General features: G+C 35.7%; 3 protein-coding genes across 5 annotated transcripts in view; 1 reads left to right on the top strand and 2 right to left on the bottom strand.

Moving 5' to 3' along the window:
- The window catches only part of LOC119839211, a 13,933-nt gene extending 9,232 nt beyond the window's left edge, over positions 1–4,701 (top strand). Inside the window, exons 9-13 of the mRNA XM_038365430.1 lie at positions 365–476; positions 1,595–1,644; positions 2,885–3,140; positions 3,439–3,556; positions 3,782–4,701. Of these exons, the coding sequence (XP_038221358.1) occupies positions 365–476; positions 1,595–1,644; positions 2,885–3,140; positions 3,439–3,556; positions 3,782–4,684 (1,439 nt within the window). The 3' untranslated portion in view covers positions 4,685–4,701. The remainder of the gene's footprint in view (positions 1–364; positions 477–1,594; positions 1,645–2,884; positions 3,141–3,438; positions 3,557–3,781) is intronic.
- Positions 4,702–7,471: 2,770 nt separating this feature from the next.
- LOC119839237 lies at positions 7,472–12,476 on the bottom strand. Its single transcript, XM_038365457.1, has 6 exons — positions 12,317–12,476; positions 11,368–11,592; positions 10,700–10,848; positions 9,902–10,058; positions 8,707–8,977; positions 7,472–8,028 (listed from the first exon to the last, which is right to left on the bottom strand). Exons 1-6 carry the CDS (start codon positions 12,336–12,338, stop codon positions 7,869–7,871), a joined length of 984 nt encoding a protein of 327 aa, XP_038221385.1. The 5' UTR covers positions 12,339–12,476; the 3' UTR covers positions 7,472–7,868.
- A 977-nt stretch (positions 12,477–13,453) lies between these two features.
- Positions 13,454–24,345, bottom strand: part of LOC119839253 — a 13,894-nt gene continuing 3,002 nt past the window's right edge. Inside the window, exons 3-9 of one of the 3 annotated variants that reach the window (XM_038365477.1) lie at positions 23,293–23,393; positions 22,782–22,956; positions 19,146–19,385; positions 18,713–18,775; positions 17,507–17,820; positions 16,216–16,445; positions 13,454–15,475 (exon numbers count right to left, since the gene is read on the bottom strand). In XM_038365477.1, coding sequence (XP_038221405.1) covers positions 14,367–15,475; positions 16,216–16,445; positions 17,507–17,820; positions 18,713–18,775; positions 19,146–19,385; positions 22,782–22,956; positions 23,293–23,393 — 2,232 coding nt within the window. In that variant the 3' untranslated portion in view covers positions 13,454–14,366. Of the gene's footprint in view, positions 15,476–16,215; positions 16,446–17,506; positions 17,821–18,712; positions 18,776–19,145; positions 19,386–21,196; positions 21,369–21,473; positions 21,649–22,781; positions 22,957–23,292; positions 23,394–24,345 lie in introns of those variants that run through there. The other 2 variants (XM_038365478.1, XM_038365479.1) reach the window with 2 other exon arrangements.

Genomic DNA, 24,345 nt, shown 5'->3' with positions numbered 1-24,345 from the left:
TGTGAGCGGCGGAGCCGTGTATATGTGTAAAAAATGTGTGTGTGTGTGTAATATACGAGATTAGAATATCAGTAAATGCGCCATGTATTATCCTTTAACCGACGCAACAAAAAGGAGGAGGTCATCAATTTGACTGTATTTTTTTTGTGTTTGTCACCTCGACCTTTTCACTTGATTCGATATATATTTGACAGCCAGTATCACCCTTGTGCTGCCATCCAATTTCCGTTTAGTTCAAATAATTTTATAAGCGTTTTAGTTGTAAAAAGAAATTATCTTATTTCATTTTTAATACTACTACTACAGAGTTTGTGAAAAGCGATTTAATTTTGTCTTTAAACTTAATAGAAAAAAAAAATTCCAGTATCACTCCCAGACCCGAGCCAGAACACGGCGTCTAGAACCAGACATGGACCAGTGATGCCTAGCCGCATGTCGCTGAGAAGGACGAAGCCCAAGTTGTCTGGCAATAATGTGTGAGTTTTATCGTTTTATAGCATTGGCGGAGGTCCATATCCTTATCCTTACCCTTCCCAGTCCTTTATTCCTCTCGTAAATAATCAAATAGTAAATATCCTGGCATAAAGGTCCATATCCTTTTCCTTACCCTTCCCAGTCCTTTAGTCCTCTCGTAAAATATCAAATAGTAAATATCCTGGCATAAAGGCCCATATCCTTACCCTTATCAGTCCTTTTTCTCTCGTCAATCCTTTCCTAATCCCTTACCAATGTGAAGTCGGCAATAAGGTCGGTCGTAAGGTCGATGCAGACCTTACATATCTCCAAATGTCCACGGGCGGTGGTAGCGCTCACCATCAGGCGACCCACCAGCTTCATTGCCGAAGGTTCTAAATAAATATACTATATCTATATATAATAATATAAAGAAAAATCGATCAGTGAAACTGATGTACATCATCTGCCCCATACCCCACTGGGGGACACGGCACTTCACTTTTATGTATATAATATAATCTATCTCTGTACCTTTTCGTACAGATACGATAAGATGTGTCGTGTGGCAGAGTAACAAACATCCATACTTACAAACTTTCGCGTTTATTATATTAGTAGGAAATAGGATATTTTAAACTTAACATAGATAAATAAATAAATAAATTCATTTATTGCATAAAACATGGTATACAAATAGAAATTAAAAACTTTTTAACGGATTTTAAACGCGAATTCTTCATTATATTATTTCGCGTTCGTAAAATCGGGTTAATAATATAATGAATAAATCGCGTTTAAAATCCGTTAAAAAGTCTTTAATTTCTAATTGTATAATACTCGCGTAAAATCAAACACAAGAAAATACTATGGTATACAAAGTTATTTGTACATAAGCTTGATATCTTATATATATAAAATTCTCGTGTCACAGTTTTCGTTGCCATACTCCTCCGAAACGGCTTGACCGATTCCTCTGAAATTTGGTAAGCATATTGGGTAGGTCTGAGAATCGGCCAACATCTATTTTTTATCCCGATATTCCTACGGGATACGGTCTTACGCGGGTGAAACCGCGGGGCGCAGCTAGTAAGACTATATAAAATTATTAAGAACTTACTAATTGTTTATTATTTTACAGGCCATCGAGTTCAAATATTAACCGAGAAATAGTTCGAACTAATTATCAAAGTGAGTATTGAAAATATCTATTAATAATTAATATATCTATATACATAAAATTCACATATTTAATACATTTATGCAGTGGTGGCTTAGTGGTTAGAACCTCGGACTTCAAAATCGATAAGTCGGGGTTCGAGACCGGGCGAGCGTGCAGGAAATAAATTGATTTTTCAATTTATCTGCACATGTGGATAACATCACCACTGCTCGAAACGGTGAAGGAAAACATTGTGAGGAAACCGCCATGTCCGAGAATCAAAAGTTCGACGACATGTGACATCTGCCAACCCGCACTTGGCCAGCGTGGTGGATTATGGCTTGATCCCTCACAGGAGGCCTGTGTCCCAGCAGTGGGAACATATATGGGCTGATGATGATGACATAAAATTCACATGTCGCAATGTCAGTTACCCTCTCCTCTGAAACGGCTGGAGCGAATCTCGTGAAATTTTGCGTGCATATCGGATAGGTCGGAGGCCAACATCTATTTTTCGTACCCCTAAATCATAAGAGTAAGGCAGAACAGCGTTTAGCGGGTCAGCTAATATGTATGTTTAAATCTTTAAAACTATGTAACGGATGTTGATGGGGATTTTTTAATAGATACGCGTGATTCAAGAGAAAGGTTTATGTGTATAATAATATCTATTAAACTACTCTGAATTGACGCTTGCGCCGCAGCCGCCGGCCAAAGCTAGTATATATACATAGATTATTGTTAAGTAAGGGTACACAAACTGTGTAAAACCAAAAAAAATTGTTGCCTGTAACATCGGTTTTACGGGCGAAGATTTTACGTGACAACGTCTTTTTCTCGGTAGAATATTTATTGATATGAATATTATTAAATTGCACAATAGGAACAAGGAATTGAATGAAAATAATTCTCTAGTACTGCACGCGCGGCGGACCGATCATAGTTCGGTGACTCATCGTAACGTTACCGGGCGTTACACTTTTTCATAAGTGACTCCGAGCCGCAACCTAATTTAAGACGTTGTCACGTCAAAAAGCTCAACAGATAATGATATAATACTCGTGATACTAGATGGTTAGTAATTTAGAACAATTTAAGCAAATGTATTATAATAGCATCGTAAATGTTTTTAAATAATAAAAAAATATATATTTACATAGATTCAATTCCTTAACTCATTAACGGATAGACAAATTTTGATGATATTCTTTTGTCACTTCACTAAATGTATCTTATCTTATTGTTACATTGTATCTTTTTATATCACAGCATCAGATAACACGATGGCAAGTAGAGGCGAATTAAATTTGAAACCGCCGAAGCGCAGAATCGCCGAAACGTACTATAAAAATTTGGAAAATAAACTGCAATCGCCCATTAAACTGTTGGAGAAGCGGTTGTGCGAAAAGTTGGAACACATTGAAACGCTCGACAGTTTCGCGTGGGACTCTAGCGAGGTGATAGACGCGATACGGGAGAAGATCAGGAAACCGAGGCCGTTGGCTGTGAAGAAGAGAATTGTTAAGTGAGTTTAAATAACTTTAAGTTATTGAATTAAGAGAGAAAATTTATACTTACATGATGTTGTATACAATTATAACTCTATTAAGCAGAAGAATTTGTTTGTTCGTTTGTTTATGCAGTATAAAAAATAAGCCAGAAAAATATATATGTGTATGTATAGAGATAACAATTGTCTAGTACAAACAAGAAGAAAGCATAACTTAAAAACGATTTGAGCATCTCCTTTATTTCAAGTTGGTTCAAAAGTAAGCAAACACGCAACTTAACTTCAATACTTTAAATAACCTTTATTATTACAGTTCCGTCATAGACAACGTTCTAAATAATATATTGAAAGAGAGGACAAAAGTAAAAGAACCCGTGAGAGAGTGGATTTCACCCAAAAAGAGCTGTGACATTACCGATGCAGTTTCTCAGGTAAAATAGCTCGAAATTAGCAAAGTTCATAACCATGAACTTATATAATAAACCTATTATATAAACAATTTTTCACAATAAAACGTAACATATTTTTATAATTGTCTATTTGGTAAATGATTCAATGAAATGTCGCCATATTTGAAAATAAATATACAATTTACATCCGTTTATACTTTTTATTTTTTGTCTCTACGTTTAAAGAACAAATTTGTTTTATTCCAGAAAATGGAAGTAGACCTTATTCAAGATATAAAACGTGAAAATTGCAACACACAAGATATTCCTGTTATATGTCAAACCCTTCCTAATGTTATAAATAAAAATGATATTGAAAATAAGCAAGTGGATTCTTCCAACATACTAACTGAAGAGTTTCTTGATAAAAACCTTCCCATCATTAGCCCTAAATCAAAACCGGTAATAGTTAATACCGATTCAGCTATCGAAATATCTAAAAACGATCAAAAGCTAGACATAAGCGTTGTTAAAATGGCGCCATGTGACAAAGATAATATTGTTCCGTTAAAATTTAGTCCGCGTAAAGAAATGTCGAGCAAAAACATGGAAATCGACTTAGAAAGTTTCAAAAATCAATATTTGAACGAAGTCGGTCGCGATTCGAACAAAAATCACTTAGATTCAACAAAATCGGATGAGGAAAAATCGAAATACCGTTCGAAAATTCGAAAGACCAAAGACAAAAAACGTGATAATAAAAGCGCCAAATCAAAAATTCGAAAACGGAACGCCACAGATAACGCAAAGAGCGAAAACGTCGATTTAGTTTTTGAAATGTCAGAGAATGTTACCAGGAAGAAAAAAGAAGTGACACGCAAAAAAAGGCGCGAAACCGAACTGTCAATACGCGATAAAAATATTCACGTGAATATTAAGTGGAGGAGAGAGAAATTTAAGTTGAAAATAACCAAATCGAAGGAGGAGAGGAAAGTTTTGAAACAATACGTGTTGAATTATCCGGAACGTTCTGAAAGGGGTGTTCTCATAAAACCGGTTACGGAAGTATCACCGATTAGAAGAAAATCGAAGAAATCCAAACAGAAACCTGATAATTTAGTGCAAACATCTATTGCTAACTTTTTTAAAATAAAAACACCTGAAAAATGATTTGGTATTTAAACTTATTTCCCGTATTTCACTGTTTTTTTTAAAACGAACGTTTTTATTTTTGCTATATTTGTAAGAATATATATTCTCAAATACTAGCTGTTCGCCCCGGTTTTGCCCGTGGTAAATATGTAGCCTACATCACTCAGTTGTGTTGCAGCATTCTAATGGAGAAAGAATTTTTGAAATCGGTCCAGTGGTTTTTTAGTGATATCATAACAAACATACATACATTCAAACAATAAATATTCCTCTTTGAAATCTTAGTTAAGAAATAAGAAATTATTTGGAGTAAAACCCCCTTACCTCCATCCCCCCTTTTTTTCTATGTTATTATACATATAAACCTTCCTCTTGAGTCACTCTTTTTACAAACAACCCATCAAAATCTGTTGCCAAATTTTAATAACCTACACAGATAGTGGAAAGCTACTTGGTTTTACACTATGTAGTGATTTTAAGTAACACTACAAATAATTCTATTTCCTTACATCCCAACTCAATTAAATGCGAAAATGTCTGTCTGTCTTTTCTTAACGCCAAAATCGCTGTACCGATTTGTATGAAATTTCATACCATCTAGATAGATACCAACGGAAACTATGTGGGTTTTCCATTGACTACGGGCGGATAGCTAGCTCTATATTTTATTTTAAATTCATATAATATGCATAACGCGACAAATGCATTTTGTATGTTATTTCATTTAATTATTAATTTAATTTGGACTGAGTTTTAATTAAGTTTACAGTCTAAGGTTCCACCGCAATTTTAACTATTTAACTAGGCGTACGGCGCCATCTTACTAATTAGGTTTTAATATGTTATTTGTATCATATTTCTGTCATAAAATAACTATTTTATTTATTATTTAGTCTACTTTTAACATGTGCTTTTTATAGTCTAGATCGTTTATCGTTATAATATAGATGCTTTAGTATATAAAATGAAATTATTGTCTAAAAATATGTCGCCTGTGTCTGCACGATTTAGGCATTTTATTCTAACAATATAATGGAGAAAATTAGAAACAAAATAGACCAGGGCCGGTAATTTTTGAAACCAAAAAAAATTACAGTAGGATGAAACCCATTAGAAAAGGTGGGAAATATGATCAAAATGAAAGGAAAAATAAATTACAGACGATCCGAGTTCGGGAAGTGGGAGAGGGTGATTTTTAAGGGAAAAAAATGTTTTATCTTGATTTCCGGCAAAACTACAAGTCCTATGGAAAAAAGTTAAATGGCAAAGTTGTAGTAAATAAAAAGATCTACAACTTTTGTATTTGCAATTTTTTCACATAACCTCAAAATTTAGGTGAAAAATTCAAAAAACCAAGTTTTTTTCATTTTTTACCATTTTTAAAGGCTTCGGCCCTGGTCTAAAAGCCGCTCCTACATTCCGTTCCCGTGCAAACAGCGTCGTCAGAACTTTAGCACGAAGGCAGGGCAGAAATTAGTCACTGGTTACACTGGTACTCATTGATTTCAATCATAATTATCCTTATAAGGCCGCCTTTTAGTGCATATGTGCCGGCATGGTCTTTTTAACAATGGCAATTTATTGTTTTTCTTTCGGTGATATGTACTATAAAGAATAAATAAATAAATCCTTGAATGATATGTAGAGCAATTTTTGTATTTGAACTATATTTATATTGTATTATAAATTGTTGTAGACTTCCCTATTATAACTAATTCATCTTATATTTTTAATAAACATCACTAAATTATACTTAATTTTTGTTGTTTTATTTGTACACAACCATCACAACTTTAAAAACTCCAGCTGTCTCCTGGTTAAAATATACTACAATCGACGTGTGACAATTTAAATAAAATTATTCGAAAATTAATTTATTTAACATTTGTAAAATTATAAAAACTGTTATAATATTCCACATTTTGCGTACGTAGTTTACCTATGGGTATTTGAACTAATTCATAAAAAATACATCCAGTTGTACGCTTAGCAAAACATTTGGCGATTCATTTTTATATACTACTAGCTGATCGCCCTGGTTTCACCCGTGGTACATATATAGCCTACGTCACTCAATGTAATTACAGTTTTCTAATGAGATTTGTAATCTGTCCAGCCGTTCACGCGCGATGGCGTGACCAAGGGATTAATTTTTTTATATATAGATGAAGATAGTGATAAATTTAGGCATCATATAATATGTAGTGATTAACATAAAGTTTAAGAACTTTAACTAAACCTTGAAACCTAGCTTTCTATAATAGATGGCATTTCTCGATATACCTACCACTTAATAAAATCACTATGCATACGTCCGTGAACATTTGGAGAGACGTAAGGTCGATTGTAAACATTACGCCTCTTCTAATGAATTACTGACTTAAAATTAGAAAGGTACTGACGAGAGGAATGAAGGAAAGGACTGGGAAGGGTAAGAATAAGGATTTGGGACCTCGGCTCCCCCATTCACCGAGCGAAACACAACAGCATGCTACGCCGGTCACTTGTGGGGGTGTGGCACTTTCCCGATGCGAGCTGGCCCAATTAGTGCCGAAGCGTGCTCGACTCACCCATACAAAACGCGATAAGCACGGCCATTTTTTCTTTAGAACCGGGTTGTACAAATAATAAAACAATAAATTCTTATAAGCTTTTCATTTAAAAATCATTACATAATTCAATTCATTGAAACTGTTGCAACACATTACTACTTTTAAAATGCGATCCTGACATTAACAATCTCTGTAAGTGATATGCATACCAGTCATTTGAAATGCAATTTATTTATATTTAAATACATTTCTGTTTTGTGTCCGTTTGACCGCCTCCTTGGCACAGTGGTTAACGCGTGAGCGTAGAACCGAGGGATCCTGGGTTCGATTCCCGGTGGAGACTCACAAAATATCTCAGTCTAGCAGGACAAAAGGCTGATCACCTACTTGTACACAAAGAAAATCGATCAGTGAAACAGATGCATGTCATCTGCCCCATACCCCACTAGGGGACACGGGACTTCACTTACGCGTCTATAAATAGATAGCCACCTGCAAAAGGTAGCGGATAAAGTGTTGATGAAAGAAGGGGAAAAGGAAAGAAATGGGAAGGGTAAGGAAAAGGAGCCACGGATACTGTACTAAGGTCAGCGGATTTATATTTTACATAGGTCACATTATCTCCTGTTTCGAGTCTAATCGAAATAAATTCACTCAGCGTTAAAAGTGATCTTGTTAGATTTTATCTTATGAAATATATAGAACAGCTCTGATGTAGGCGAAATTGCCCCTTTGAGGGCCCAACTGTGCAGCGTACGAGCCACGTCTTCGCTTCGCAAGTTAAGCGTTAATTTAATTTTCTTGTTCAATCTGTGAATAAAAATATAATATTAATTAAATTAAAATATACATGTGACCTCAATATGCTTAAGTTATTGAAAATGAAGTTTTCATACATTTTTAATATAGCGCCATCTATCGGCGTCCATACATTTGTTAAAATAATGTGCAACATAATTTATTAACTACTAGCTGCGCCCCGCGGCTTCACACGCGCAAGTCTGTATCCCGTAGGAATATCGGGATACAAAGTGGCCTATGTGTTATTCCAGTTGTCCAGCTATCGAAGTATCAAATTTCATTGCAATCGGTTCAGTAGTTTTTGCGTGAAAAAGTACATACATATATACAAACTTTCGCGATTATAATATTATTAGGACCAATAATAGATATATATATATACCTATAAACCTATATACCTATAAATATATATACCAATAAATAGAATAAATAAATTACAGTTTTTAATGATACTCGGCAGTGATATAGCTTTATATACCAGAAAAAGAATCTTTAGAATATTATCTAGAGAAATACTAGCTTTAGCCGATAGTCTAAATCAAATAACTATGCCTAGGATGCCTAGGAAGCAACTTAACAGAACGGCCATTTTATAAAACCACATACATTGACATTTCACACATATACAAAACACGCACAGATAAAAAATCTATTAAAACACGCAATAGATTAAAAAAAAACACCCACCTCTCCGGGTCGAAGAAGTCCCTTTCCGAAGTCAAGGTCAATTTGGACAAATTCGGCGGATCTGGCCCAATGATTTTCTTCACATACTCCTCATCATACATCCTGCCGGTGTAGTCTACTCCTGACTTAGTCACATATGGCAACACTTGATACTCCGGCAGCCCGGCCAAGTGGTCCGCGTGGTCAGTGTTGCTAGTGTTATAAATGCGCAATAGAGAATGCACGTCTCGTCCGTTTAGATTCGCGTCTTCGTATTTTTCGTAACCGAGCGCTGAAATTGTAATTACTATATGATTAATAACTAGCTGATGCCCGCGGCTTCCGCCGCGCGGTCTTAATGAATTCTCACGGTGCAAACATTCATCCCCCATTTTATCCCCTTGGGGGTAGAATTTAACAAAATCCTTTCTTAGCGGATGCCTATGTAATAACATCATCAAATTGTAGCCCGATCCGTCCAGTGGTTTGTACGTTGATAGATCACTATGTCAGTCAGTCAGTCAGTCGGTCACCTTTGAGTTATATTTAAGATTTTTTCAGCTAAGTTTATGTTAATTCAATGATAACTAGCTGTGACCCGCGGTTGAAACCGCGTAAGTCCGTATCCCGTAGGAATATCGGTATGAAAGTGCCTATGTGTTATTTCAGTTGTCCAGCTATCTACGAAGCAAATTTCATTGCAATCGGTTCAGTAGTTTTTGCGTGAAAGAGTAACAGACGCACATATACATATGCATCCATCCTCACAAACTTTCGCATTTATAGTATTATTATTCGCCAATAGATGTCAGGAAGAGTCATAATAAATTGGGACTACTCAAACGCCTCCTATTTGTTAAAAAAGTAAGTTTAAGTCGACAAAACACTAATAAAAGAGGAATATGACATTTTCTATAAAAGATTCCTAGCTAGATCGATTTATTGCCCCCCAAACCTCCTATATACTAAATTTCATGAAAATCGTTGGAGCCGATTCCGAGTTTCCAATTATATATATATATATATATATAAGAATTGCTCGTTTAAAGATATAAGATATAAATTCATGAATGAATGAAAATTATTTATATTATTTATAGCATGACAAAAATACATAATATAAACAGGCGGTGGTAGCGCTTACCATCAGGCGACCCACCAGCTCCATTGCCGACGATGACAAGAAAAAAGGCCAGTAATATCAGCTGGGTCATACCTTTAACGCAGGTTTTCAACAATCCACTGTGCAGGGAACTGACAACGGCTACAGGTTGGCCGGGCGGGGTCGCTATATACAAAACAGCACCTTCTTTAATCTCGGATGTCATTTGAACACTGATATATACTAGATCGCCTAGTTTATCTATTTGAACCTAGAAATAAATTAAATACAGTTAAAAAAAGAACTAAATAAACATGATTTAATGATAAAATCAATTGAATTTTTTTCACTTGCTCTTATACAGAGTATACGTAAGGAAATTATTTAATCCTGCCTTTCCTAATTATTATAATAAGATGATGAAATTATTGTATTGCCACCAATCCTTGAAGAGTGTACATTAAAATATTGCACACTAGCTGTTCGCCCCTGATTTCACCTGTGATATATATATAGTCTTATGAAGTTGCAGCTTTCTAATATGAAAAATTTCTTGAAATCGGTCTTGTGGTTTTTGAGTGTAGACATTACAAACAAAAAATATTAGTGTAGACGAAAGATTCCGAACATTCGCTCACTATCCTATTTTCCTCGTTAACATTCAGATTTAGAAATTAAAAACTTTTCGGGGAGACTCCCCATGACCACGCTCGCTGTAAAGTGTTCGAAACGTCGGGTTAATAATATAATGAATAAATCGCGTTTAAAATCCGTTGAAAAGTGTTTAATTTCTAAATGTATAATACTCGCGTAAAACCAAACACAAGAAAATACTAACATTCAGATTGTTTATATTTTCTATCTCATCTCATTGGCCTCTCTATAGTTAACAATATAGAAATCGCAAAATACCTCTGGTCGCATATTCCTCGGTCCCTTTGCAGTTCGTAGGGCCTGTATAACGCGCGAGGGCAGAGCCCGAGATAACACATTGACAGGCTGGTCGGTGTGGGGGTCCAGGAGTGTTATGACGTGCCAAGTACGTGTCTGCGTTGCTATCACTGCAATAAGTATTCACATTAATCTTAACTTATATTATAATCAGGAAAGTTTGTACTTATTTGTAAAGGTTTTAGTATTTGTAATGTTATCATATAGAATTTCAAAAATTCTTTCACCAAGCTTGATCTTTACTGAGTGAGTGATAACACTTGGCAGGATTCAATCGGGCATTTTCTGCCATATCATTACAATGCCTTACATCTCAGTCACACACTACTAATTCAAATATACGCGGAAACAATTATATTACTAGTAGCTATTCGTCCCATTTTCACCCATGGTACATATTTTATAGTATGTCACTCAGTGTAATTGCATCTTTCAAATGGTGAACGAATTTTTGAAATCGGTCCCACCGTTCACACAATATGGCACGACCAAGGGAAATAGGGACTCATTTAACATATATAGATTTAATATTAAAACTGTTTCTATCACTCGAATATCTTTATCCAAATCTGGCTTCACATCACAATCCGTACAAAAATCCCTAAATAAATGAAGCAAAAACTACATACACTTAAGCCGCAGCCGAGCCACTAGGTCCGCCAGCTCCTCCGCATCCATAGTTTTACTTGCGAACCTGCACAGCACCCTCGCGAAGCTAGCTGGCACCATCGGCAGGCGCGAGTTGCGAACCGCACGCGACACGTCTTTCCATGTAACTCCAAATTCTGGTAACGCTAGCCCACAGCACACTTCGAGTGACATTTTTGTTAGTATCGACTGCAGGTCGAGTATCTCTGAAAATTTATGAGTATTTTAAAACTTCCTTTTTTTCCCTTTCCTTCCTTCCGCATTGAGGACATTTTGCTAATTGCGTTCTAATGTTAGGATATTTCAAATCTTAATGCTAAAATTCTAGGCGTTTCCTTATGCCTCTCATTTGAGCCTCCACCTCTCATAATTTATTTCTAAATCTTATTCTAATCGATTTATATATTGCTTGAACACTTGAACAAATCATAATCGTTCGTAAAATTATATTTAGCAAATTCTGTATGAATAAATCATAACATTTAGATTAACCACTCTTGCATTATATCTACCTTAGTATTAAAAGAAATATTTTTGTGGTGTTTATTTCGTAGTTATTTTAAGTATTGACATAATTTGAATATGTTTTGTATGAAATTGTGTATTGTGAATATATCTACACGTTATTCGTCAAAATTAAAAAATATAATCAATTGAGAAATCAGATGGGTGACTAACAAGATATGGTTAATGGTTAATACTAAATAATCATCATAAAAATATATAATATTGGCCTGCGACTGAAGTATCACAATGGTATTTCAAAGAAATAAATTAAACGAAGGTTGTAATAAAACATCTGAATTTTTGTTTTAATATAGTTAAGTTAAATCATTTCATTAAATTTAAGTATGTATTTATTCAATAGTATAAGATGAATAAATAATAACACGAACTAATAGAACTGATTTGAAAAAAAATTTTACTTACTATTCTTTGTGACTGGCTGCATTTTGAAAATGTTCAGTCTCCTACACAGATAATATCAATAATATTTAATTGGTTATCGTCACAAAATTACAATAACTTTAATTGAATCTAAAACACAGCAAATAAATAACACATAGCTATTCGCTCACGCACGTCGGTTATGTTTTGAATTTTGAAATTTCAAATTCATTTGACATTATGATTTGACACTTAGGTCTACTGTCTATACATTAACCTGGGCGGCTATTCATTTGTAAATATTTGTCTTATAATGATAATTTTCTATGTTGACTATGCAGTGACACCTTACTTTAATCAATTCAAATCAAAACTCTTTATTGTGCACCTATACAAGGAAAGTACAAACAAGAAAATAAATAAAATCGCAAGTATAAAAAGCACAACACACACATAAAGGTCTTATCCCTTAAGAGATTTAATGCTTTAAAATTACCAAATGCATTTAAAATTTTACATATTGGATAAGAACACAAACTCTCAGCATTGTTATAAGTAAAGCGAATTAAAAAATATATTATAGGTACCCATATAAGGACTCTTTCATGCAAAAACCACTGAATGGATTTGGATGATACTTGGAAAACATGTAGCTGCAGTATTACACATAACTACAGAAATGCGTGTTTTTTCCCAATAGCTAAACACATGTGCATTAGGCATTAAGCTTTTTGCATCAGATTAAAGTTTGACTATAAGTTTATTCGCAGATTACAGCTGTAGGCAGTATGCCCCTTAGTATGTGCTCCGTTATAGCGGGCCCACACGACAAAACTTATTTTACACAAATATATTTGCATCAACCTATATGTTTGCTCAAACATCACATATATATATTTTATTAAATTGTATTTGAAAAAACAATTTTAGGGGTGACCGTTCAAACACAAGTTACAGCAGCAGTGAATGCTACTGTCATAGATAATATAATACCATAGATTACGACATAGTACTATACTAGTTACTGTGTGCCGAAGGCCCGTATCCTAACCCTTCCAAATCCATTCTCCCTTTGTGAACCCTGTATATATTGTATCTCTTTTTTTATATCGTATTTAAAAAAAAATCGTGGGTAAAATTGAGCTATGCTTGTGGTTAAATAAAACGATATTATTAATATATAAAATGTTTAATACAACCAACTTATTATCTAACGTAACAAATATTTTGGAACACGATTAGATTAAATATTTAAAATGTAATCAACCAAGTCGATTCTACTCTGTTAAAAGATTTCAGCATTATTTTGACTGCAGTAAAAAAAAAAATTGGCGCCAAAACGAGGTCTTTCTTCCTTATTCAAATTTGGATACATAAATTAGTATTTACATAATTTTACATTTAAAAACTATATTTACAACGAAATACCTACCAATTGTGCCAATCATCAATTTTATATTTATTAGGTACACATTTATTCATATTATTGTCCATCTAATGAAATAAAACATTATCATTGCCTCATACAATCAACTCTTTACAAAAAATTTAACTTGACAAATTAATAGTAATATTGCAGACAAAAATTAAATTACTATTCTTATTAATTTATTTATTTAACACTGTTAAATAATCTGAACCTATCTGAATCTATATAAGTATGATGATGTTATTATCAGGATAGATTCCAAATTAATTAAATTGCAAGTCGTCATATTTAGGCTCACAAATTTTAGAATGTTTGCAATCTCTCAAGATAGAATGTAATACTGGTTTTACTTAACCGTATATGTACAAAACTGAATCCTTATTGATTTCTCTAAATAAAATTAAAAGAAATAAGCGAAACAATCTATTCAGATCGAGTTCGCAATATTTTAAATTTCACATATTAGCACATAGGTATTTTATATATTATCATGTGACTTCATAAAGCTCTTGACCATGAAATAGTCACATTTCAGTGATACCCTACCGCGTGACGCCATTTATAGAATAAAAAAATGCATCAATTGCATAAAAATGTGAACACTTGCTAAAAGAGCTGAGACAATACAAAACTTATCCACAATATCACCATTCGGAAGCTCCATTAAACTTTTAACACTAAAATATTATAGCCGGCTTCTTGTTCAATCACTTCATATTCAAAATCCACTTTTTTTGGGAACGCACTAGGCACCGAGTTCACATTTTTGGATTCCACTTTGGAATCTCTAATTACATCACTAACACTGTCCTTATCACTCTTTGCAGACGGATTATGTTTATCACCGTGCTGACTGGTGTTCGAAGACAATCTGGCAGGATTGAATTGTCCAATCTTTGTTTTGACGACCGGTCTTTTCACCCGCGGCCGCGGCCACTGGCTCTTGTATGGTTTGTCGCTGTGAACAAAGTTCTTTGTGACGAAATCTTTGTATGTATCGTTGAAGGTCACTTTACTGCTGTCCGCTGCGTTCTGACCGTCACTGGATTCTTTCAAGTTATCCCCATCGGCGCATTTATTACGTTCCATGTTGCTTTTCAATATTTCCGCATCAATATCGTCGATTGTGTCGTTGCCGGCCGTCTCGCTGTCACTCTTGACTCGAACATTCGCTAACGAGAATGTATTCAGGATCATCGGGGACATCGTTTCGAATTTGGGCCTCTTCGCTTCACCAGCGTCGTCATCATCATCACTACTCCGCTTGGTGTCCTGTAGCGCGTCCGCGATCTGCGCATCCGATAAATTGTACTGCTTATCCACACTTTCCTCGACCTCTTCATCGTAGTTGGTCAAAATGGAAGTCATTTCCAGGGCTTTACTCATGAGCATCTTCAAGCCGGCTATGTTAATTTTCGCCGCGTCAACCACAATGTTTTCTAGCAACGTTTTGAACTGTAAGTATTGGTCACTGTCGTCCGTTAGCACTTTAGTCGATACGTATCCCTCCACCGGTTTGAGCAGTTTGGAGATGCAGTATTTCTTGTATTTCGCCTCCATTGTGTAATTTTTCTGACCGCACACGTGAGCCTCATACAGCACAGCGTGTACGCCATTGCCGAACTCTTGGGCGACCATCAGGCCGGGGCACAGTTCCACCTTCGTTCTGTTGGTGGACTCGCAGCGGTAGAACTTTTTGCTGTCGTGCTCTTCCACCACCGTGTACTGCACCCCCGATTCCTTCTCCATGTATTTTTTCCATGTTAGGAAATCTGCGAAATATATGACAATTTTTTTTAATGCAACTTATTGATGGTTTATTAAAATACTAGCTGCGCCCCGCGGTTTCACCCGCGGAAGTCCGAATCCCGTAGGGATATCGGGATAAAAAGTTTCCTATATGTTATTCTAGTTGTCCAGCTGTCTGGGTACCAAATTTCATTGCAATCGGTTCAGTAATTTTTGCGTGAAAGAATAACAAACACACACACACACACACATCCTTACAAACTTTAAACTCTAAGTAGAAGAAATAACTTATAACGATAAGGAAAATATGTCAGAACAATATTCTATGGCGTTGCGATAGCTAACTTATTTTTTATATCACAGTCGGCAATGGAGCTGGCGGGTCGGCTGATGGTAAGCGTTACCACCGCCCGTGGACATTTGGAGAGGCGTTAGGTCGATTGCAGACCTTATGCCTCTACAAATGAATTGCCAACTTTAAATTGGGAAGGGAATGAGAAAGGAGTCACGAGAGGAATAAAGGAAATGACTGGGAATGGTAAGAAAAACGATATGGGCCTCCAGCTCCCCCACTCACCGAACGGAACACAACAGCAAGCTATTATTTCACGTCGGTCTTCTGTGGGGCTGTGGTACTTCCCCGGTGCGAGCTGGCCGCAATTCGTGCCGAAGCGTGCTCGACACACATACAAATATGTGGGAGTCGAGTACGCTTCATAACAACAATAACAGAGAGAAATATAGGAAAAGATCAAAAACTCACCAGAAAAACTCGGGAAATACATGGTCTCCTGCACCTCCCCGTGCATCTTCATCACATGATTGTCAAACGCCCTGATCGTAGTAGACACCTTTTTGCACACGGCACAGTGGTAAGCGCTCGTCTCCAAAAACAGCTTCTCACCGTCACATTGGTGCATTAGCAACGATTTAACTGTCTTCTTGCACAGCGGACAATTCTGCACGGCCACCTTCCTGATGCAGTCTGAACTTCTGGAATGAACAGCACACATTTCTTAGTCATCTAACAATCAGTGGAATGTGTAGCTATCATAGGGCCAGGTGGTGCAGTGCACCAGGGCCCCGGAGCTCAGGGGGCCCTCTAACTTCAGCTTTGAAAGAGGGGAGGAAGGCGAAAAGAGGGGAGGTGGGCCCGATTCTTTCCCTATGCACCAGGGCCCTTGTCCCCCTAGCTACGCCACTGCTTACAATGGCATCTAGTTATGGTAAGCTGAGAAAAGGAAATGCAATATACATAACTAGCGGTCCGCCCTGGCTTCGCCCGTGGTACATATATAACCTAAAGCCTTCCTCAATAGATGGGCTATCTAACACTGAAGGAATTTTTCAAATCGGACCAGTAGTTCCTGAGATTAGTGCGTTCAAACAAACAAACTCTTCAGCTTTATAATTTTAAGCATAGATATAAATCTTTAATGGGAGATATCACTCCAGTTTTCTGCACGAGACCGGCGTGAAATACTAGCATGCTACTGTGTTTCGTACACTGATTGGGGGAGCCGGAAGCCTAATACCTTTTCGTCACCCTGCCCAATCCATTCCTTTATTCCTCTAGTCAATATAAGTCCCTTATCCCATTACCCTTAAAAGCGAGCAGCGCATTCGCAGAGGTACTACCATTGCTCTGTGCGGTGGTGGTCGCTTACCATCAGGCGAACCACCAGCTTAATTGCCCGCTCTGACATAAAAAATTATACAGTACTAGCTTTCCGCATTCGGTTACATGGCGCGGCATGATAAGGAGTGGTCTTATAGTCTTTCCCAAAGTCTAAACTATTTGTCCAAAATTGGTTAAGTGGTTTAAGTATGAAAGAATCTTACACGAATTTATGTTTGACAATTGGGAACTTCCACTAAAATCGTTCATCCCCTATTTAAAACCCTTTTTTTCATTATTAAAAGTATCCTATGACTTCTATCTTCATACAAAATTTCATCAAAATCGCTTCAGTGGTTTAGACGTGACAGCGTAACAGACAGACAGAGTTACTTTCGCACTTATAATATTAGTAGAGATATCCACTGATACTTACATGCCCTCTCTACTGTGACAGCTCTGCATATGCTCCACGGCCTTCCCACTCGTGGGATACAGAAGCTTGCACAAGGGACACTCGTAATGCTCCAGCAATACTTGCATCGAGTTATCCTCGGCTTGATCGACTTCGGGGAGGAGAGGTGTGTGCAGATTCGTCCGCACGGAAATCTTCGGGTACACGCTAGGCCTGGCCGTTTGCGTTTTCTGTTCGTTTGTTTGTTGATGTATACCAACTTGCGTTAACTCTACTTGCATGTTATTCGCTGGGTTTTCATGGAATTTACTGTCAGTTTTGGCATGGATTTCGCTCTGAAAAGATAAAACTGTTGTTAATGTTTGATATGTATAATTATATATACTAGCTACCTACCTGTATGTATATACTAGCTGCGCCCCACGGTTTCCCGCATAAGTCCGTATCCCGTAGGAATATCGGGAAAAAATGTTGCCTATATGTTATTCCAGTTGTCCAGCTGTCTACATATCAAATTTCATTGCAATCGGTTCAGTAGTTTTTGAGTAAAAGAGCAACAAACACACACACATCTTTACAAACTTTCGCATTTATATTAGTAGTAGGAAGGAAGTAGGATTATAAATTATTGGGATAATTAATCGAAATAAAAACTATCCTAACTCTTAAGTTTGACCGAATTACACATAAAATGTCAATTTTCATCAGAAACGATTGTGTTGGTCAAGAGTTCATTGGGAGCATACGTCATGACACTGGATTTTTTTATATATTAAGATTGATTATTTAAAAGATCCATTATTTTTTATCCAATAAAATTTCACTCAGTGATGTAATCTACAGTCTACACATGTAATACCTGCATCGCTGAGTGAAATTTTTAGTCTCCTAACGGTGATAGATTATTTTGAAACCGAACGCCACTGAGATCGCAGACAAACATACAAAAATACAAAAGTTTCCTCTTCATAATATAAGTGTAGTCTACTAACACTATAATTTTATGCATAATATGGTTGATGGTAAGCGCTACCACCGCCCATGAACATTTGGAGAGACGTAAGGTCGATTGCAGACCTTACGCCTCTACAAATGGATTGCCGACTTCAAATTAGGAAGGGATTACGAGAGGAATAAAGGAGATGATTGGGATGGGTAAGGAAAAGAATATGGGCCTCCGGAGTATTGCAGAATGTACTTTTTAGGCGTCCGTCCCGACATACTTACTTGTTGTTTACTTTTCACCGGGGTCTCTTTTATTTCATTATTATTTTTGGCACTGGTGTCACCCTGAAACGGTAATGATACGATTTTAAATACATGTAGATAAATGCTAAATTTTCAACTAGCATGGACTTTGATTGATGAAGATTAAAAAAAGTTGTGGAAGATTTCTCAAAATTTTGCTAAGTAGTTCCAGACATTGTTGTATACAAAGAAACATACAAATTTTACATATAAATGTCCCTCCCTGAGGTTTTTGGCAGCCCACACAAGCTGCTTAGCTTTATGGAGGAGCTGGAATGGTTCCAGCTTTGACAGGCTGCCCCCTCCTTTTCTTCACGCAAAATAGGCGCTTGACGTCGAGTTGCGGAATTATTATTATTACTCCAGGCGAAGGCGGGGCGAACAGCTAGTCATATTTAAAACAGATACATACCGCGTCTCCATCACCAAGCTCTGTTGGAGTACTTGGCCTTATCAGCTCATCGGAATAATCGACTCCGGTCTTATTCAAGACCCGAAACAGCTTCGCGAGACTTATTCTGAGGACGGCAGCCGTCTTCTTGCATATCCTGGTCCTGAACTTCGGTTCGCTCTCGGGCCACGTCTCGCGAATGCGTTTGTACGTGTTAACTATCATTCTACATTCAGTTGACGCCCGTGACTCGGCTCCAGTCTGTAAGAAGGGGGGGGATTATACTTTTGTATGTGGCGGTTGAACACGCTTCGCCACGAATTGGGTCAGCACGCACCGGGGAGATTACCACACCCACAGAAGTTTGGCGGAAAAGTGTGTCGTTCGTAGAGTGGGGGAGGCCGAAGGCCCGTATCCTTTTCCTTAACCTTCCCTTTAACTTTACTCTTATATTATTTTTTTCACAAACAAATTATCATTTCTTTCATTAAATCCGTTTACTGAAATAGATTTTATTTTATAGATTCCACAAATTTTGCCAATTTTTTCATGTTGCATATGTTATCAACATGTAGGAATGGATAATTTGAGAAAGTTTCGATGGAAAGGTATAAAATTAGAGAACTCAGTCATAATAAATGTTTTTAATTGACATGTAGACATTGCACATTAAAGAATAACTTAAAACTACTGAACTTAACAAGGTATTTGAAGGATTGCGGATCACACTTTTGCAGCAAAAGATTTTCACACAATAGATTTTCAGAAGCAACAATCTTTTATTAAAATAAAATTAGAAAACAACTTTTATACTAATAAATATAACATTTTATATAAATTTTTTATGTATGATTCAATCAAAACATGAATCGAGTATTCTTACTAATATAATACAAACAAAAGTGTGCTGGTCTTTCTTTTACATTGAAAACCGGAGGCAATTTTATACATCCATATAACATGCGTATTTTTCTAATAAGATGATAATAACTTTGTAAGCAACTTAAAAAAAGAGGTTTTAAATTCACATATATACTCTTTCAAGTTTATTACCTTAAATCTATTTACTGTGTAAACAGATTGTGAAGATTCTTTTCATACTCAAAAGCTGTTAACGTGTGGTCCCCTATAAAGGTCTAGTTCGGACAATTTAAAGGCAGTTATATTTTATAATTACTCCCATTCCATGTACATACTATTTTATAAACTTTATTTTACAAACCATTGCAGCTTAACATTATTGACATTAAATGCATTCTTAAAGATGCATGCATGGATCCTACTAACATTATAAATGCAAAAGTTTGTAAGGATATGTGTGTGTTTGTTACTTTTTCACACAAAAACTACTCAACCAATTACAATTAAATTGCATACATAGATAGCTGGACAACTGGAATAACATATAGGCCACTTTTTATCCCAATATTCCTCAGGATACAGACTTAAGCAGGTGAAACCGCGGGGCGCAGCTAGTTACGAAATAAATGTAACAAAAACGAGCGAGTATTATACATTAAGAAAAACTTTTTAATGGATTTTAAACGCGATTTAATCATTATATTATTTAACCCGATATTCGATCAATTTACAGAGGGTGTGGTCATGGTAAGTTTAAAAAGTCAAGTCTTAAGAATTTCTAAATGTATTCTTAGATCTCTTATTGACTTTCATTATATATTATATATTAGTGACAATTGACAAGTCAATACAGTGATAGTAAATGAATATTAAATGAATGTTTTCTGAATATCTCTATAAACACAAAATACTTATGCATGTAGATATTTTGTGTCTTAGATGCAGTACTAATATTTGTGGATTTCATAAAGATCTATACCATAACAAAAGCGTATATTCTCTAGTTTGTTACCTCATAACCTTTTATGTGATGAACCAACTTTGATAACACTTTTTCTGAAAGCTGTTACCTCCTGTGCGGTCCCATTTAGATCTAGTTCTGATAATTTGAAGTTGGTTTAATTATCGTTAAACGTTTAGTAATTTCTCGAATCAATTGCATGAAAACTACCTATGTTTTATTTTAGGGTTATAGCGGTAAAGCATCTTACCGAGGATGGTATCGTAGGCACTGCGTCGGCTTTCAATAACTGACGGGAATTGGCGGTAATAAAACACGACGGTTCGAAGTGACGACTGCACACGGACGAGTTTTTTGTTATTCTTTGCCTAATTTGTACACTGCTGAGCCATTTCCGACGTCTTTCTTCGTTTTTTGGGAAACTGTGGCAGTGGTACAGATCGTGAGAAATCCGCAGCAAAACGTAGGAAATCACGATGAATGTAAATATTACATTTATAATTTATAATTACTCCGATACGACTTACCCGTGGAACGATATGAGGCAACCACCGTAAGATTCACTGGGGCATTTATAAACACAACAAGTTTTCACCATATTAACTTGCAATATTATTAGTATTTTTTGTTATTATTATAAAACGTCAACAAAGCATAACCTCACGACACACTGACGCGAGACGCCACCAATGATTTTTAATGTCAAAGACAAAGTGTTGCCACCTCGTTTTTTAAAAAGGACAACTCAGTAGGTATTCTAAAGAGGGCAAATTAATAAAAATATTTTGTTTTTATAAAAAAATGTATTAACGAACAATATCGCCGCGACACCAGAACGCTAAAAAGTGTTTCTGGTTCAATTCTGTAATATCCCGAGCCCGAGCATTTTTACCGATTGATTAGAAACACAATTTATTGGCCAAACACAAGGTTCAGTTTGTAAACAATCCCTACCTTGGAACGGTTTTGATGAAAAAAAAAAAAAAAAAATGGTACAATCGGCCCTATTTCGAGATAATTGTTAAAAATACAAAATCGAGCCAGATTGCCTTCTGGGATTAAAGAGTTCAAAAGCGGGTTGAATTACCGGGCTAGATTCTGCCCAAAAAGGCCTAAAGTTGCTATTTATTGTTGTAATGTTTTGTGGCTGACAAAATATTTTCTAATCAGCTTCGTTAAGTGACACGAACTTACTTTGTAATGGTCGACTATAGTTATAAATAGATAATGGTTGAGAAATTTTGAAAGAATAGAGAAAAATTGATTCGGAGCCGGGATTCGAACTCGAGTCTTTTTCCCATACCGTAGCAACGCCTTGCCCCTCGGCCACCCGTGATCCCGCCAGCAATCGTATTTCTTCTACTTTTTCATATTTATGTACCTACGACACCCCACGGCTTCTATTGAGATGATTAAGAACCATCACAACCACTACGAAATATCATTTCAATGATAACAATATTGTATTTGTGGAAGGCAGCCTTTGTTAAATTTATTTTTAGTTTTATAGCATTAAAATCATTTATAAAGCATTTCAGGGCTATAAACTAAAAATTAGGTTTCCTGATTCCTCAATTGACGAATCAGTTTTTCTCCTGTAGCCTATGTATAGATATTAAAAGATCTATTTTTAATGTCCCTAGATATTAAAATCATATTATTAAATTGCTACGTTGTGACGTAAAAAGAAAGACAAATAAATATTTAAATACTCTTTCGCATCAATAATATTAGTACGGACAATCCTTATTCAGTGTACATTCAATTTCATGAGTTAACTATTTAACATTAATTGGTTAAATGTATTTCGATTCAGTTGCCAACAGTCTACTTACAGGTACAAATAATGTCGGTATCGAGTCTTTCATTAGTACCCGACGATGCTTCCTTTGTATGAAACATTTTCCGTCAAAATGTTTGCTACAGACAGTCGAGTTCACGCTTGGTGTCCAACCTGGTCTGTTCAACTTCCGTATCCATTTCTCACGCAATGCTGGATTGCGAGGAAACCTATGGTAAAATAAGTTATTTAGGTATGTATTAAACAATATTTTAATTTGTGGCAGTACTGCGTTGCAAACTACGTGAATAAGGATCAAATATACATTTCATGTGTCAATACAGCTTAGTTAAATAACATGGAATAATGTTGTCACGGTAAAATTTTCGATTTTTTATCGATACTTTGTCAAGCACTAGTATAACATCACTCTTATTAATATTTTTACATTTATCTCTACAAATTGTTAAGTCCGAAACAAACATACAAATAGCTTTCTGGGTCAATTTCTAGAACTTGTAGCAAAATACGGTTCGAAATATTGCAATGACAAAAATTGTATTTACCTGAGAAACGTATATTGATTGGGATTATTCATTCTTGTAACATCACACTCGGGCACAGAACACGACACCATTTTTATTTTTTTTATTTCGTCGATTTTAATCTGTGGATTACCACAAAAATGAATTAGTTGACGACAATGTAAAACAGTCTGGCAAGCTGTGGCCACTTACTTCATTTTATTCATTATACACATAGGCGCATAATTCACTGTCTCTTTCTCTCTCGGGTTGTTTGATTTTACTCACTCCCATAACCTATTTTTGCGTAATATGAAAATATTCTTAATCTTCCAGTTGGTATATTTCATCTATAGTCCATAGAGTATATAAAGTTGCATAACATATTTCGCAAATCACACACAAAACTGGCATACACGTATTTTTCAAAAAAAAAAAATATATATATATAGTTCAAATCATCATGTTAACAAAGATCAGCGTTTTCATTTCCATTGTTTATTGGAATCGATGTATAAATAACCATTTCAGAATGATATTATTTAGTCGATACTACAAAGAAGAAAATAGCAAAACTATTTGCAAATTTCCAAACTGTCAAAGTTTCTTTCGCCACTTTACCGGCTGGAATTTGACACAAAATAGATTAGCTGTGTCTCTCTCTAACTCACAGTTCCATATGTAGCTGTCTCTACACAGCGTCAGTGTTAGCAACCTGAAGTGGACTGACTATCGTACCCAGGGGCGTAAAATTATCGTACATGAATCGAAATTATCGTACTTTTTAGGAAAATGTTTATTACAGATAAATAAATCATATAAATTGTAATATTAATATGCATGCAAGTACTCTATAGTTTATCTTTTTTAAACCACCGCTGTCATATCAACAGAACACTGAAATCCAAATGTTTTACACGTGCTGAACTGATTCCCTTTCCACTTTAAGTTCAGTAAACGCGCCAAACTTAAAATTCACTCAGACAAAATTTCACATGCCAAAATTTTGTATTTATAAAGAACACATGGATATGAATGGGTAGTGAAATAAAAAATGAAAGAATTTCTTTTATATATCAATATACACTTATATTT

Source organism: Zerene cesonia, unplaced genomic scaffold (genome assembly GCF_012273895.1).
Source record: "Zerene cesonia ecotype Mississippi unplaced genomic scaffold, Zerene_cesonia_1.1 Zces_u010, whole genome shotgun sequence".
In the NCBI taxonomy this organism is placed as follows: domain Eukaryota; kingdom Metazoa; phylum Arthropoda; class Insecta; order Lepidoptera; family Pieridae; genus Zerene; species Zerene cesonia.
Note: the sequence above shows the minus strand (reverse complement) of the source record. Positions and strands in the feature narration are given on the sequence as shown.